Here is a 13991-nt window from a genome sequence, read left to right on the forward strand (position 1 = left end):
CCGGAGCACTTACTGCCCAGTGGCCCCAGGGTTTGGGAAAATCCTTGCTAATGCACTTGCTGGTGCGAGCCTCCCCCCCCCCCCCACCGCCACCCACAATCTGCTGCCTGGCTTATGCCCTGAAGCAGGAGGCTGGGTGGATCTAATTTCCCCTCACGTCTCTTTTCTCCCTCCTCTGCTCTGCCTGTCCCCTGCGAATAACGCCCAGGCCCGTCGAGTTTGAGGCTGCGGCTGACATTCCGGGGCTGCGGCTGTCAAGCGAGCTCTGATTTCCCACGGCGCTCGTCTCTCCGCAGCGCGGCCACCGGCAGGCGGGTGTAGTCGGGCGCTCTCGGGGGGGTCTCAGCGGAGGGGGTTGGGAGTTTGGAAGGGGCTTGAGCGCGAGGCGTCCCTAGTTTACTGAACAGCGGTGGGATCTTGGCACCGAATGCCCTCTGGGCCTCTACCCTGAATGCCTGTTTAATGGCAATTGATGGCTGATTTGGAGCCTGAAGGGAGCCATTGTGCACAGCTGGACAGGGTGGCAACCTGAGGGCTTTGGGCAGAGGGTGCTGCGTGCTGCCCTGCCCCCCTGCAGCGCCCACTCACTGCCTTTAGCCGGACAGGCCCGGTGTCCGTGGAATTGGGGCGGCTGGTTAAACTCAGGCTGCAGTATCTGGTGTAGCCAGCAGGTGGCAGACGCACCCACCCACGCACCCCCTTTCTGCAGAGTGGGAGTAGGTTGATTTTGAGGGCAGCTAACAAACTGAATCTAAACTTTTCATCTTGCCTGGGGGAGGTGGGGGGTCTGCTCCCATGAGGAGGCCCTGGGGCAGCGGCAGGGCCAGGATGTGATCACCGTGACTGATCAGCGCGAACGCCCGTTGCTAAGCTCCGTCCCCCTGCTCCGTCTCTGTCCGCTGCACCGCTGCCCCCCCATCACCCAGGCCTGCTGTAGAAGGCCACAGATTCTTTTACAAGGCAACATGCCGCTGCTGACATGCAGCTGGCTCTGGGGTGGAGACTAGCTAGGACACAGCATGCTGCACAATTGTGCCACAGAGGAGAACTCTCGAGGAGGGGAGGGTGCACTGCCCCCCTATTCTTAGGCAAAGCGCCCTGTGGGATCTCTGCTGTTTTATGGATATTATCATTGCAAGTAGGATGCCAGCATGTTAGGTGCTGTACAAACAAGAAAATGATGGTCCCTGCCCATAGTGCTTCCAAGCTAATCAACTCGGCTGGCTCCAAAAGGGGGGTGTTTTGGGTGGGGCCGGCTCCCAACCTGCAGAGGTCTGGTTTCCCCAGGTCTGTCCCATGATCTGGGGGGACGGATGATTCTGGAGCTGTCTCTGCTTGCGGGGTACCGAAAGGTGAATGGCGCCCCACAGGGGAATCCCCAGAGACTGACACTGCCTGCAAACCCTGGTGCTTGAGCCCATTAAATAGCAACCTGGGTTTCCTTTGCTTGGCTCCAAGTCGGCGGCCCAGACACCTCCCGACACTTGCTCAGCGTCCTATCTGGCCCTGTGCTCAGGCGGCCAGTGCTGGTAGCAGCCCAGGAGGGAGGCCCCCAGGGCTGCTGGCTTTGATTCCCCGTCGGGACAGGGGCACCCTCGAGTCCTGCCCTTTAAAGCTACCATGGTCCTGAACTGACCTTACAGCTCCAGAAGTCGCAGCAGGCGGCAGGCTGCGGGTGCCTTCCCCTAACACCGGCTGGGCTTCGTTCAGGGGCTGGACCACATGTGGCTGTTGCAGTGGGGACGCCTGGTTCAAGCCCCAGCTCTGGGAGGGCGGTGGGGTCTGTTGTAGGAGCAGCAGTGAGCTGTATGCTGTGTGTAACCTGCATGCTCAAATGGTCTGTTACGCCTTCCTCTCCTCTCCCTCTTTGAATACCTGTGAAGTGGCTTCCCGCCCCCATGCTTGTGGGATGAATGGGCTGCTTGAGCAGCTGGAAGATCAGAAGAGCTCCCAGGTAGACAAGGTGTCTGGGACTCTGATTAGGCAGCGATCACACACCCAATGTGTGGACACTGTCCGAGGTGGAGTGTGACCAACCAGACACGGCCAAGTCATCTCTAGGAGCAGGTCCTTAAAAGGGGACGGGGCCATGTGCTCGGCAGTGCACTCACCGACTGTACTTCCCGTGAAGGCCCTTCGCCCGGACCGCCTGGCCAGTGGTTCGCCGCGTCGCATTTCATCGCGCCTCAGGAAGACCTACCTTCATCGCCCCGTCCATTGCTGCGCTGTGGGACACTTATCTTGAAGGATCCTGACATCTCCAGTGCCGCGCCTGTCCTGGGAACGTGAGTATGCGCGTGTGAATGTGACAACCCCCCCTTTCTTTTGAGCTTAGCTATCAGTATAATAAACATGCTGCTTTCTGCCAAACCCTGGTGGGTCATTAGTCCTCCCTACGCTTACTAGCTGGCCCAATTTCGGGTAATGGGGTCAAGTGGGGGGTGGCTGGGAATCAGGACTCCTGGGTTCTAGCCCGAGCTCTGGGAGGGCAGTGGGGGTCTAGTGGGTTAGAGGGGGGTGGCTGGGAATCGGGACTCCTGAGGAGGCAGTTTGTCGTTGTTAACATGTGTTGGCAGGTCAAGATAAACCCCACATCCCCCATAAACTTTACCTCCACCTGTGAAAGCCTCCAGCCGGCCTTGTCTTCACTAGGATTTTACCTCATGTTAGCTCGAGTTCAGAGCCCTCCTTCCTCCCCCCCACCCCCCAGTGAAGACAGGCTTTTAAGATTTCAACCTGTTTAAGAACACACCCCTTTTTGTCCGGGGCTCATTTACACGTGGAAATTGACCAGAAAAGCGATTCCGGAGCCGTTCCTCTTGGGGACCTCTCTGTTCCGGAATAAGTCGCTCTGCTCGGGAAGGCTGAGTGCATTTCCAAAACAGAGTAATCCAGGAATCGCGTTTTTGTGGAATAGAGGGTCCAGGCTGGTGTTATACAGGAAGAGCCATTCCAGTCGGGCTCCCTTTGGGGGACGGGAACGCCCGTGTTGAGCTGTGTTTTAAAAGCTGGTGGGGGTGGAATAACACCTCTGTAGCCTGACGCTGCTCAGTGATCAGGTGCCCTTCCCCGGCCCCCACACACGTGTCTGTGTCAGACCTCATTCAGGGCTTGGGGAGCTGTCGTGGGCTTTTTCTGTAGCTGTTTTCCATCCAGACCTTCTAATTTCTTACCACCATCTCCAGGGCAACCCAACAGCAAGGATTTCCAATGGGGAGCTGCGGCCGCTGTGCCAGGCCCTGGGTGAGTGGCCAAGACAGGGATCAGAACCAGGCCGAGGCTTTGCAGAATTGGAGCCGGGAGCGGTCCGGTGTCCCTGGCCATTATGGGAACTTCAATATCGAGACACCAGGAGGTACCTTTAAAGCCCCAGCTGCAATTCTCTTAACGGTGAAGAGGGGGGCTGGGTTAAATATGAGGCCTCTTGCTTTGAGGGGGTCTCAACCCTGGCGGGGCCACAGCCTCTGTAAACCTCTGTCCAGGGTGTTGTATGTCCCTTCCCCCACCCCAATTCCTGATCCACTGAGGGATCCGTCCTGTAGCTCAAGCTGTAGTAGCAGCTGCTCTTAGCTCTGGAAGTCAGGGGTTCAATCCTGGGTTGTGACCAAGGCAGTGGTCACCACCCTTGCAGTTGTGGCTACTCCTGGGGAGCAGAGGGGTTACCCATGCCATGTGTGGCTGAGATGCCAGGGCCTCTGCTCTGACCCAGAGTGCACCAACAGGGTGCATGCCAGAGTGCCCATCTCTGCTGGAGAGTCCAGGCAGCTGCTGGTGGCCCATGTGGAATGAGTCTCACCAGCTGGCCACACCGCAGAAGGGATCGGCGCTGCACCAGCCGTCCCCTTTTGCTGGCAGCCTCTTCTAGGAGGCCAAGCGCCGAATGGGCCGTTCTGGGGACTGGATCCCATTTACTACCCGTAGAGGGGTTCTCCTTGGGGCTGGCCCTGCTCTGGCCAGAGGACTTTCAGTTCTAGTTGGAGGGGTTGGAAAACTATTACACAGGCCCTGTGTTTTTGTGTATGATCAGGCTTGCGATCCCAGGCGTCCCCAGCTAGCCATGGGTAGTGCGGCCTGATCCAGAATCCTCTTGGAAAGTGACGTCAAAGGCTCAGGTCCTGGAAACGTGGTGCTCATGTCAAAGATGACACTGCAGCACCCCCTGTTGGCCGATGGTTAGACCCGCACTGGCTCACTCCTCAGAGCCAGCGGTGCCTAGCTAGGAATTACGAAATGTTACGTGCTCTGGCTGGCTGCTCCCTGCCTCAGTGCGATTCCTCTTGGTACATTCTCTGTTGAATCGCTGACACTGCGTGCAAGTGAGGTTAAGTGGAAAACCTGGGGGGGCTGATCAGGGGCTGAATTCATGGTCTTTGTCACTTCCAGCCCTGCCTTGGCCGGGGGAAAAGTTGCTAAGGGATGGAGGTGTGGAACTTTGGGACATTTCTCTAGAATGCACCCCACCGATGAAGTGGGTATTCACCCACGAAAGCTCATGCTGCAAAACGTCTGTTAGTCTATAAGGTGCCACAGGATTCTTTGCTGCTTTTACACACACAACACAGAATCCTACAAACCATAAGGATGCTAATGGGTGGGGCGGGGGGACTTCAGTGTTACTTTGAAATGGTTCAAGGCACAAACCTTCGAAAGAAGCGCGGAAGAAAGGGTTAACAAGAGTCCCCAAAGAGCAGCAATATTTATTCAGCTTTTTCTTTAGGGTGTGCAAAGATGCAAGAATGGAGTAGGTTAAAAAAACAAACATGGAAGTGAATAAGGATGATGTGGAAGTGAATAAGGAAGCGTTATTTAGTCCTTTACATAATAACAAAAAAAGGGTCACCCAATGAAATTAACAGGCAGCAGGTTTAAAACAAAAGGAAGTATTTCTTCATACAATGGACAGACAACCTGTGGAACTCCTTGCCAGGGGATGTTGTGGAGGGAAAAACTTTAACAGGGTTCCAAAAAGAATGAGATTAGTTCATGGAGGACAGGTCCATCAATGGCTATTAGCCAAGATGGTCAGGGACAACCACATGCTCTGGGTGGCCCTTGTCTCTGATTGCCAGAAGCTGGGAGTGAACAACAGGGGATGGAAACACCACTGCTAGGTGTTTGCACTTTTCTGCACACTCCGTCCTGGCCCTGAGGGCAAATGTACAGGATTATTTGACTCATCCAATCCTGTATTTTTGCACAAGTATGTGTGGGGGGGGGCTGGGTAAAAATCCAGGGCAGGGTCAAGGGGGAGCATCTTTGCACGCTTTCCACCCCTACTTCGTGCAAACACTCAGAACAGGCTGCGTGAAAAGCGTGCCTCAAAAAGCCGTGCTACAGACTCGCGCTTTCCCCAGCTAGCTCCCTGCATCTGTTGCCTGGGTGGTTTCTAGTTTGCAATTCCCTCCTGCTGCTCCTTCATTGTTTCTGCTGTTTTGGCTTTTTTTTTAAAAAAAAATCCCTACCCTGCCATTTATTTTTAGCAGCCAATTGAAATGTCTGGGAGATGAAGGAGGAAAAAATATGAGTGGCGTGTAATAAAGCAGCAGAAGACAGAGTAACCTTTGAGGCAGCGGGAGCGAGCTGTGCTCACATACGCTCGCACTATGCCCAGTCTGGCTCTCCGCACTCCCGGAACAAACTCTCCGGCTGGACTCTAACCAGGCGATGGAGCCGGCCCGCCGTCTCTGTGTCCTCTGCGTTCTGCTGCTGCTTAGAGGTAAAGAAGCTGGTTCTTAATTTCTGTATTTAAAAAGGGAAGGAAAAACAGAACCCAGCAGGACTGTGAAATCCAGGACTGAATTGAGTCTTATTTCAGCAGGAGATATTTTCCAAGTCACCGGTGGGCATCCAGCGGGCAGCCGAACTGGCCACCTAACGCCCATTGTGTCTTTGGCAGTTTCCCCTCCTAATCAGCACCCACTTTATTAAAAGGTGCTGCTGGCGAAATTAACCCGTAGAGCCCTCGCCTTGTGCCCTGCCCAGCCTGGGACGTCACAGCTGCCCAGACCGTGGGCTTTGCGGAGTTAACAGTGGGTTGGAATGCAAACGTTGCTCTAGTTTTTCTGGTGCGTTGCTGGCGGGCTGGAGGAAAGTGCCGGGTTTTTGTGGGTAAGGGATAACGTGGCTCTCCGAGCGCCATGGGAGAATCGCATGGGCTCCGGGCGCCGCTGGTGGGCATAAAATACTTCAAATGCAGAAGCCGTTGAGTGGGAGAGAGATTCTGCCTCGTCGGGCGGACAACCTGGGGAATGGGAAATTGGCACCGGGTGGGCGATTCTTGTCATCTACAGACCGTTGATTGCTGGTCTGTATAAACCCGCCGAGCAAACGTGCCACCGCTCCAGTGCGCCTGCTTCTAATGAACCCCTGGCTGACACGAAGTAGAAAGTGGATGGTCCCTCTGCATACCGATGTGCTCCCTCTGCAAATGGGGGTCAGGGATTGAGCCCCCTCCCCGCCCTTCCGATCTTGCTAAGTGTATGTGGACGCCTGGTCAGAGCCACGGTATGGGGGGGCCAGGTGGGATGGAAGACAAGGAGTACTTGCTCTAGAATGAAGCTTTGCTGTACATAATGGTCTTGTTAGGGGGGTGTTGACACCAGCCTCTCTCCTGGAAAACTTCTCACTGTTGCGCTTTCTGGTGTAACCTCACAGCAGGCAGCACTGGTGGCAGCAGTAGGATAGATGGGGCTCCAGGGGTTAAGTACCCTGCCTGACTCTTCTCAGAGCAGGTCCACACACCACCTGGTGGTTAACGCGCCACTGTCCTATCGACACCGGTGGTAGAAAGCCCTCTGGGGAAGGGACCATCTTGCTCTGGGTTTCTCCAGTGTCTAGCACAACTGGGTCCAAAAACCAGTTGGTGCCACTGCGGGGGCTACTGCTGTATAAAAAGAACTGCGCTGGTACCTTCACTTCCCCCAAAGTGCTCGTGTGCTGAGAAGGACCAGGGCTCGGGGTCTGTACATGGGTGGAGGGACGGCGCTCAGGAACCTGCAGGGTTGCACCTGGGTTTTGTAGAACCACCCTGACTCCACGCCTCTGATTGGCCGCAGCGAAATCGTTCTGCCGTGGTGTCCGGCAAGCCACGCCCAGAGCTGAACCCAGGACGCAGGGCACGAAACGATTTGGGGTGGTTCTTCTTGTAAATCTTACCCCCCGCGCCCGAGCAAGGACGGGGGTGTAGCCAGTCTGTGCACGGGTGAGAGCCTGCACCCCCGGGTTCTGGGGTCGGGTGAGCGCGGACGCTGGGGTCTTTGTCTTATTGCTGCAACCAGACACTCAGCTGGGATGCGGATTCCGTCATACTGGGTGCAAATCCGTAGACAGTCTCTGACCCCTGGAAACTTACAGTCTAGAAAGGTCAGGGGGAGGAGGCATCCCCCCACTCCTATAGAAGAGGGAAACTGAGGCCCAGCCATGGAGCGAGCTGCCCCACATCACACAGGGACTCGGTGGCAGAACCAGCTCTCCAGTGCCCCAGCTCTGCGTCTTAACCACAAGGCCAGTCTCGCTTTCCTGGGCTAAGCGTCGATTACTCTGCTTTCTGGAGGCTGCACATGACCTGCGGGAGGGGAGAGGGTGCCCCCGCTGCATTCCCCGGGCCATGCAGAGTCAGAACCAGGGAGTTGCAGAGGAAAAGTGTGTCACAGAAACGCAGGCCCAGCTGGCTTTGCAATGTGCTGGCCCCGTGTGTGCACCGTGCAGACTCTGCTGGGGGCTGCACGCCCAGCGCTGGCTGGAGCCTGCTGTCACTGTGGGGGGGGGGGGCGGGAGGGGGCCAGGGGGGAGCATGTGGCTAGAGCCTGGGGGAGCTGGCGTTTGGCGGAGGGAGTTGGTGTATTTCCAGCATGAGTGAAGTGTCAGGGATTAAAGAACCGGCTCAAAGCTTCAGCAGATGCTCTCGGATTCCTGGGTTCAGCTGGAATCGGGCAGAGCCACATTCCCCCCACAGGCTGCGTCTCCCCCACAGGCGCATCTGAGCATCAGCGAGTCGGAGGGCTGAGGAGTGAAGCCCGGGGCTGGGATGTAGGACTCCCGAGTTCTGTCCCGGCTCGGGGTGGGGAGCAAGGCCCAATGGTTACAGCAGCGGGCAGGCGTGGGAGGTGAGCAGGCTGGGTTCTGCGGTGGGCTCGGGAAGGGAGTGGGGTCTAGTGGTTGGAGCTGATGGGACGCGGGTCTCCTGAGATCTTTTCCCAGCTCTTCCACTGAGTCGCCGCGTGACCCTTGCTGAGCCATTTCCTCCCCCTGGCAAGCAGGCTGAGGGAGGTGCTTTGAGGGCCGTGGGTACTGTGCTCATCACCACTAACGGGAGGGGAGCCCCGGTCCCCCGGGCACTGGCCCAGGTGGTGGCGAGGGAGGGGTAGGCAACCCAAGGGCACTCAGTGCGTCCTTCAGCGGCTACCCACGGCCAGAGCAGCCTGCCCAGCGCCGGGGCCAGGAGCTGGGCTGGGGAAGCGCCCTGGTGGGGCCGGCCATGCTGGGACAGACGATTCCGGGCTCTTGTCCCAACATCCATCTGACAGATGCTGCCCAGGAGAAGCGATCGGGTTCCTTATCCCCTGGGCTGAGGACAGCAGACGCTTCCTACGGGCAGTTCCCCCTGCAGTTCTGGACAACTCCTGGGATTTTCATTACCTGGTGAAAGGGGCACAATACTCGCTTCTGCAGCTGGCCTCTCTGTGCCACTGGGGGAAGGGGGGGCCCAGCTGTCTGCTGAATCTCCCCCCCTCCAATGCTGGAAAGTGAAGGAGGTGGGGAGGATCATGTTCCAAAGCAAACATCCATCGAGCATCCCCCGCACACGCAACTGCTCCTTGGCCCAAAGCCCAGCCGTTCTGGGCTCCGCCACGCTGAGGCCCGAGTCAGCGAAGCCCTGAGGAGCTGGGGTCGTGGGCACAGGGCTGGCACGTAGCCCACTGGCACTGGAGGATGATCTGTCGTGAGCTGTTTGTCCCCACATCTGCGGCCAGGCTCTGCCTTGGGGAATCGGACAGGGCCAGTGGAGCAGGGAGAGGGGTGGCCACTTGTCCGACATGCCACCAAATTGCAGGGCCCGATCTGGGATTGGAACCCAGGAGTCCAGGCTCCTTGCTCTAACCACGGGATACACTCTCACCCGAGCAGCTATACCAGAAGCTCCCAGCCCTGCCACCCTCCCGTTCTGCCACTGATTGATAGCTGCTCTTCAAATGTGCCTCCCAGACCCTTTGCACCAGTTCCATCTGAGACGGAAGTGCTGGAACGAACTGGTAACTGCAGGAAGCAATGAGTCCCGGGCTCGGATGGTCTCTGTCCCAGCGTACGGAAGGAGCTCAAATGTGCAGTGGCTGAGCTGCTGGTGAGAAATACACTGTCTTTTAAAAACAGCTGCTATACTGGAGGTTTGAAGGGTAGCAAATGTTTTACCTGTATCGAAAGGAGGCTCTAGGGGAGATCCAGGGAATTACAGACCAGTAAGCTACACATCTCTACCTAGGAAATTGGTTGGAACAGTTACATACAATGAAGCCTGGAAGAGCACGAGACGATCAGGTTAGCACACAAAGGAAAACCGCGTGTCTCTAATCTATTAGACTTTTTTGAATGTCGCGGTCGAGTGGATAAAGGAGAACAGGGTGGCATAACTCCAAAGACCTTTGACAAGAAGTTACTCAAGAAACTAAGTCGTCCTGGGATAAGACGGAAATTTTTTCATGGATCAGAAACTGGCTGGAAGACAAGAAACAGATTAGGAATAAATGGCAAATTGTAATCGTGGCAAAAAGTTAACAAGGCAGCACCTCGTGGCTCCATTTGAGGTCCAGCGTTAAATATATTGGCTGATCTGGAAAAGGGTGGGTGAGGCATGAGGAGGAAAACCTTGCAGATGACAAAATTTATTAAGGAGACAAGGTGGGCGAGGTAATATCTTTTATTGGACCAACTTCTGTGGGTGAAAGAGACAAGCTTTCGAGCTACACAGAGCTCTTCTTCAGATCTGCAAAACCTCTCCCATTAAGAAATTGGAAAGATTGGGATTGTTACCTTTAAAAAAAGATGGCTAAGTGGGGGCATAAGTCTCTCAATTAACAAATCAAAGTTCCTGAGCTAGCTTCGCTAGACTCTGTTCTTCCTGTCTTGTAGAACGAATGGACATTCACTGGAAATGAAAGGTAGCAAATTCAAACCCATAAAAGGTGTGATTAGACTGTGGAACTCATTGCCACCGGGTGCTGTCAAGGATAAGGACTTCACAAGATCCAAACAGGGATTGGACACTTAGAGGGATAACAAGAATAGTTGCTGTGACTGATGCTAACTCATGTTTGGAAGGGATTTTAAATCTCACGCTTCTGGGCTTCAGCCCATCTCCTGCTGAGATCAGATTAGCCCACATCTGCCTTCTGCGGGGTTCTTACACCTTCCTCTGAAGCAGTTGGTGACTGTCAGCGGCAGGACACTGGAGCAGATGGACCTTGGGTCTGATCCCGTCTGCCAGCTCCTGTGCTCCAAGAGACTCTGCAGGAATCTGCACAGGGTTTTAGCAGGGGAGAGCAGAGGTGAGGAATAGGGGAGGACCTTGCCCTTCCTCTGGGCTCCTTGGGCTCCAAGCTGTAGACGCTCTTGAGATCAGGTGATGCTGGCCTTTTTTGGAAAGGCCTTTTTAGGCCAGCCCAGGCCCCGGAGCCTGGTTGGACTGCAGGGGAGCGTCACATAGATCCCAAACTTAGCAATTCCAGGGGAGCGTGGCCGTTTGAACCCTCCTCTCCCAAATTCAAAAGCTGGAGACTGGGCCCAAATGCCGTTCCCGACACTCGGGAGCTTTAGGTGTGAACTTCATGGCTGGTTCCTAATGGACCAACCCAAACTCATTGATCCAAATAGCCTCTCACCCTTCCGGGATCAGATCAGAGTGTGGCAGCTTCTATTCAGAGCAAAACACTTTCCATGCGGCCGACTGACCTTCTCTCTCGTCCCCTTGGCAGGGTATTTCTGCACTGCAGCCACGGGGTGCATGGATCCCCGCTGGCTTTAATCAGGCTAGCTAAGGTCCCCATAGCAATGAAGTTGTGGACGCATGGGCCAGACTGCCTGGATCCCAGGGTGATGGCTCAGGCTGGCCTGTGCTAAAAACACGGCTTTCCTGCTAGTGGTACCGGAGCTAGCTAGATCAATGCTAGCTCGGGTATGTCTACTCAAGCCGCGACTTTGCAGTCAGCTGTAGCCTCTAAGCACCGGGACATCTTCGTTGCTCTGAGCTGGGCAGACAAAGCTCGGCGAAAACCAGCTGGAAAATGCCATGGTTTTGTATGGAAACGTGGATGCAACTTTTATTTTACTTTTTTTCTTTAATCAGAATTTCCCCAGGAACAACTTTGGTGTTTTGTAGTGAGGTTTTGGGAGGAAAAAGCAAAAGCAGAAGCTGAAACAATTGGGAGGTGGAGCTGGAAAATCAAAACTCAGTCAAACGTTTCAGTGGCTCTTTTAAAAATGTTGATGAAAAACAGCTTTGCATGAAAATTACATCTGGATTTTTTTTTTCTGGGGCGGCGGGAGGGGGAACGTCCCACCAGCTCTACTCATCTCTGAGCAGCAGGTTGGCCATCTCCCCGCTGCCCCCCGGCAAGCGATGGCATAAATCACCGCACATCTGGAACTGCTTTGACTCGTCCCATCCTGCCCTCCCCGTCCCGCTCCAGGGGATTGGCAGGCATTAGCTGTGGTGGTTGAGAAATTCCCGGAGGATATTTTTTCTCAAAGAGGGAAATATTTTGGCAAATGAGGGAGATTTTCTCGGGCTTCCTCACAGCCCCTAAGCCTGCCACTTGCTCACAGCAGAGCCAGCTCATAATTTTGTTGTAGATAGAAGTCTCTCTCTTTTATAGAGACTTAGATTTAGACTCTCCTATGTCTAGAAGCGGGCGCACTTTTCCCCACCGCTGTCTGTCCAGAGTGATGTAACTCTGCCGTGAGATGTCTCCATGACTGTAGCATCCTTTTCCTACAATAGGTCGTTCTTCGTCCTCTACACCTTTTCTTCTCTCCAGGTGGAATCCAGTCTAAGACGTACCTTGAGCTTGGGCTTATAGAGGGGGAAACTGAGGCACAAGAAGGGAAGTCTTGCTGTATTTGGTGTTTCTGTTTCTGAAAGCCGCAGCTTCTGGAGTCATGTGATTAAGTGAAAATCACAGCTTTTTTTTTTTTAAAATGGTTTCTGGCCCTCATGCTTGCAAAGAAAAGTCTGACCCGAGTTTGGTCATAAAGGCTCACAACCCTCATGGCAAACTGCAACCCCAAGCATTCAAAAATCCTGCATCCGACGAAGTGGGTATTCACCCACAAAAGCTCATGCTCCAAAACATCTGTTAGTCTATAAGGTGCCACAAGACTCTTGGCTGCTTTTACAGATCCAGACTAACACGGCTCCCCCTCTGATGCTTGACAAAATCCTGAGTCAGGCCTCTCAAAAATCATGACTGACTTCAAAAAATGCTGTGATTTTTTTTTTTTTTTTTTTTTGGGAAATCTAATTGTGTCTTCTGCTTTCTGAGACCGAGGTCACATTTCTGAGCTTTTCTTTATAACTTACTAGAAACGTACTTTTTAAATAAGATTCTCGCATGACTCCAGCAGCTGGGTTTTCTGGGGAAAACATACCAATGTCTTGGAATTCGTGATAAAACAGCAGGATTTGGCAACGTTCCAAGTAAAGACGCTTGAACTTAATTTAGTAGTTTAAAAACCGTAAGGTTTTTGGTCCAATCTCATGATTTTGGGGATATTGGAATGCTTGTGGCTGACAATACTGTACTTAACACATAGTTGGAGGGTCTCTTCCATCCAGGGGAATAGGGAGGAGTTCCTCTTTTCTTTACATGTCTAATTAGTTCCAGGCTAGTCCATTTAATTTACATATAAACTCCCCTTCCTTGGTGTGTGTGTGTATATGGAGGAGGGGAGCTTGAGTAGAGGAGGGAAGGAAGAAGTGGTATTCTTGCTAAGCTCCGCCCATGATGCCAAGCTCCACCCACAGTGCCTGAATAGCTGTCATGCTTTTGCTGAAATAATTGGCATGGAAATAGTTAACAAGGAGACTTAACCAGAAGACAGGTTTCAGAGTGGTAGCCCTGTTAGTCTGTATCAGCAAAAACAATGAGGACTCCTTGTGGCACCTTAGAGACTAACAAATTTATTTGAACCCACTTCATCAGATGCATCTGATGAAGTGGGTTTTAGCCCACGAAAGCTTATGCCCAAATAAATTTGCTAGTCTCTAAGGTGCCACAAGGACTTCTTGTTGTTTTAACCAGAAGAGACACTATTTGGCACCATTGCAGTAGCCTTTTCCACTCGTAACTCTCAAAATGCTGTGCAAGAATAGGTGTCTTCATCTTGTAGGTGGGTAAACTGAGGCACGGAAAGGCAGGAATTTGGCCAAAGTATCCCTGGGAGCCAGTGACAGAGCTGGGACTAAAACCCAGGTCTAACTCCCAGTGTGGCTAATTTCAGCCACACTTTAAAATGGGCATCACTAGGTTTCAGGGTGAACTCCATGTGGAGACAGATCAGGGCTGTTCACGTGTCCCTTGAGAAGTACTGGAGACTCAGACAGCCCTGATGCAGGATGCTATTTCCAAGAAACTTAGGCTGACAATCCTTGTGGCTGTGTGGCCACGTTCCCTGTTGCTCTGCACCTTGGCCAGTTACACTGACATTTTGGGAGGAAAAATGGTTCAAATTCATACCAAAAATGACTGAAAAATCCAGAAAATTTCAATTTGGGACCATCAAAACATCTAATTTGGTTAATATTGAAACACTCTGTTTAGACATTTATAACATTAATATTTTGTACGCTATGTATGCCTAATACATCTCAAATTAATATTTTAAATATCATTTTACTAAATAAAATGAATCCAAGGTAAATGTTTCGACCTTTCCCATTAACAGAGCGAGTTGAAATCAGCATGTCAACGTGAGACACTTAGGTTTCAACGAAACTGCAT

At 53.2% G+C, this 13991-nt stretch overlaps 1 protein-coding gene across 2 annotated transcripts in view; it reads left to right on the forward strand.

The window, feature by feature from the left end:
* The first annotated feature begins 2275 nt into the window (after positions 1-2275).
* Positions 2276-13991, forward strand: part of ITGA10 (integrin subunit alpha 10) — a 52575-nt gene continuing 40859 nt past the window's right edge. The window contains exons 1-2 of one of the 2 annotated variants that reach the window (XM_044991922.1): positions 2276-2285; positions 3186-3355. In XM_044991922.1, the coding sequence (XP_044847857.1) occupies positions 3211-3355 (145 nt within the window). In that variant the 5' untranslated portion in view covers positions 2276-2285; positions 3186-3210. Of the gene's footprint in view, positions 2286-3185; positions 3356-5575; positions 5717-13991 lie in introns of those variants that run through there. The other variant, XM_044991923.1, reaches the window with a different exon arrangement.

Source organism: Mauremys mutica, chromosome 17, assembly GCF_020497125.1.
Source record: "Mauremys mutica isolate MM-2020 ecotype Southern chromosome 17, ASM2049712v1, whole genome shotgun sequence".
Taxonomy (NCBI): domain Eukaryota; kingdom Metazoa; phylum Chordata; order Testudines; family Geoemydidae; genus Mauremys; species Mauremys mutica.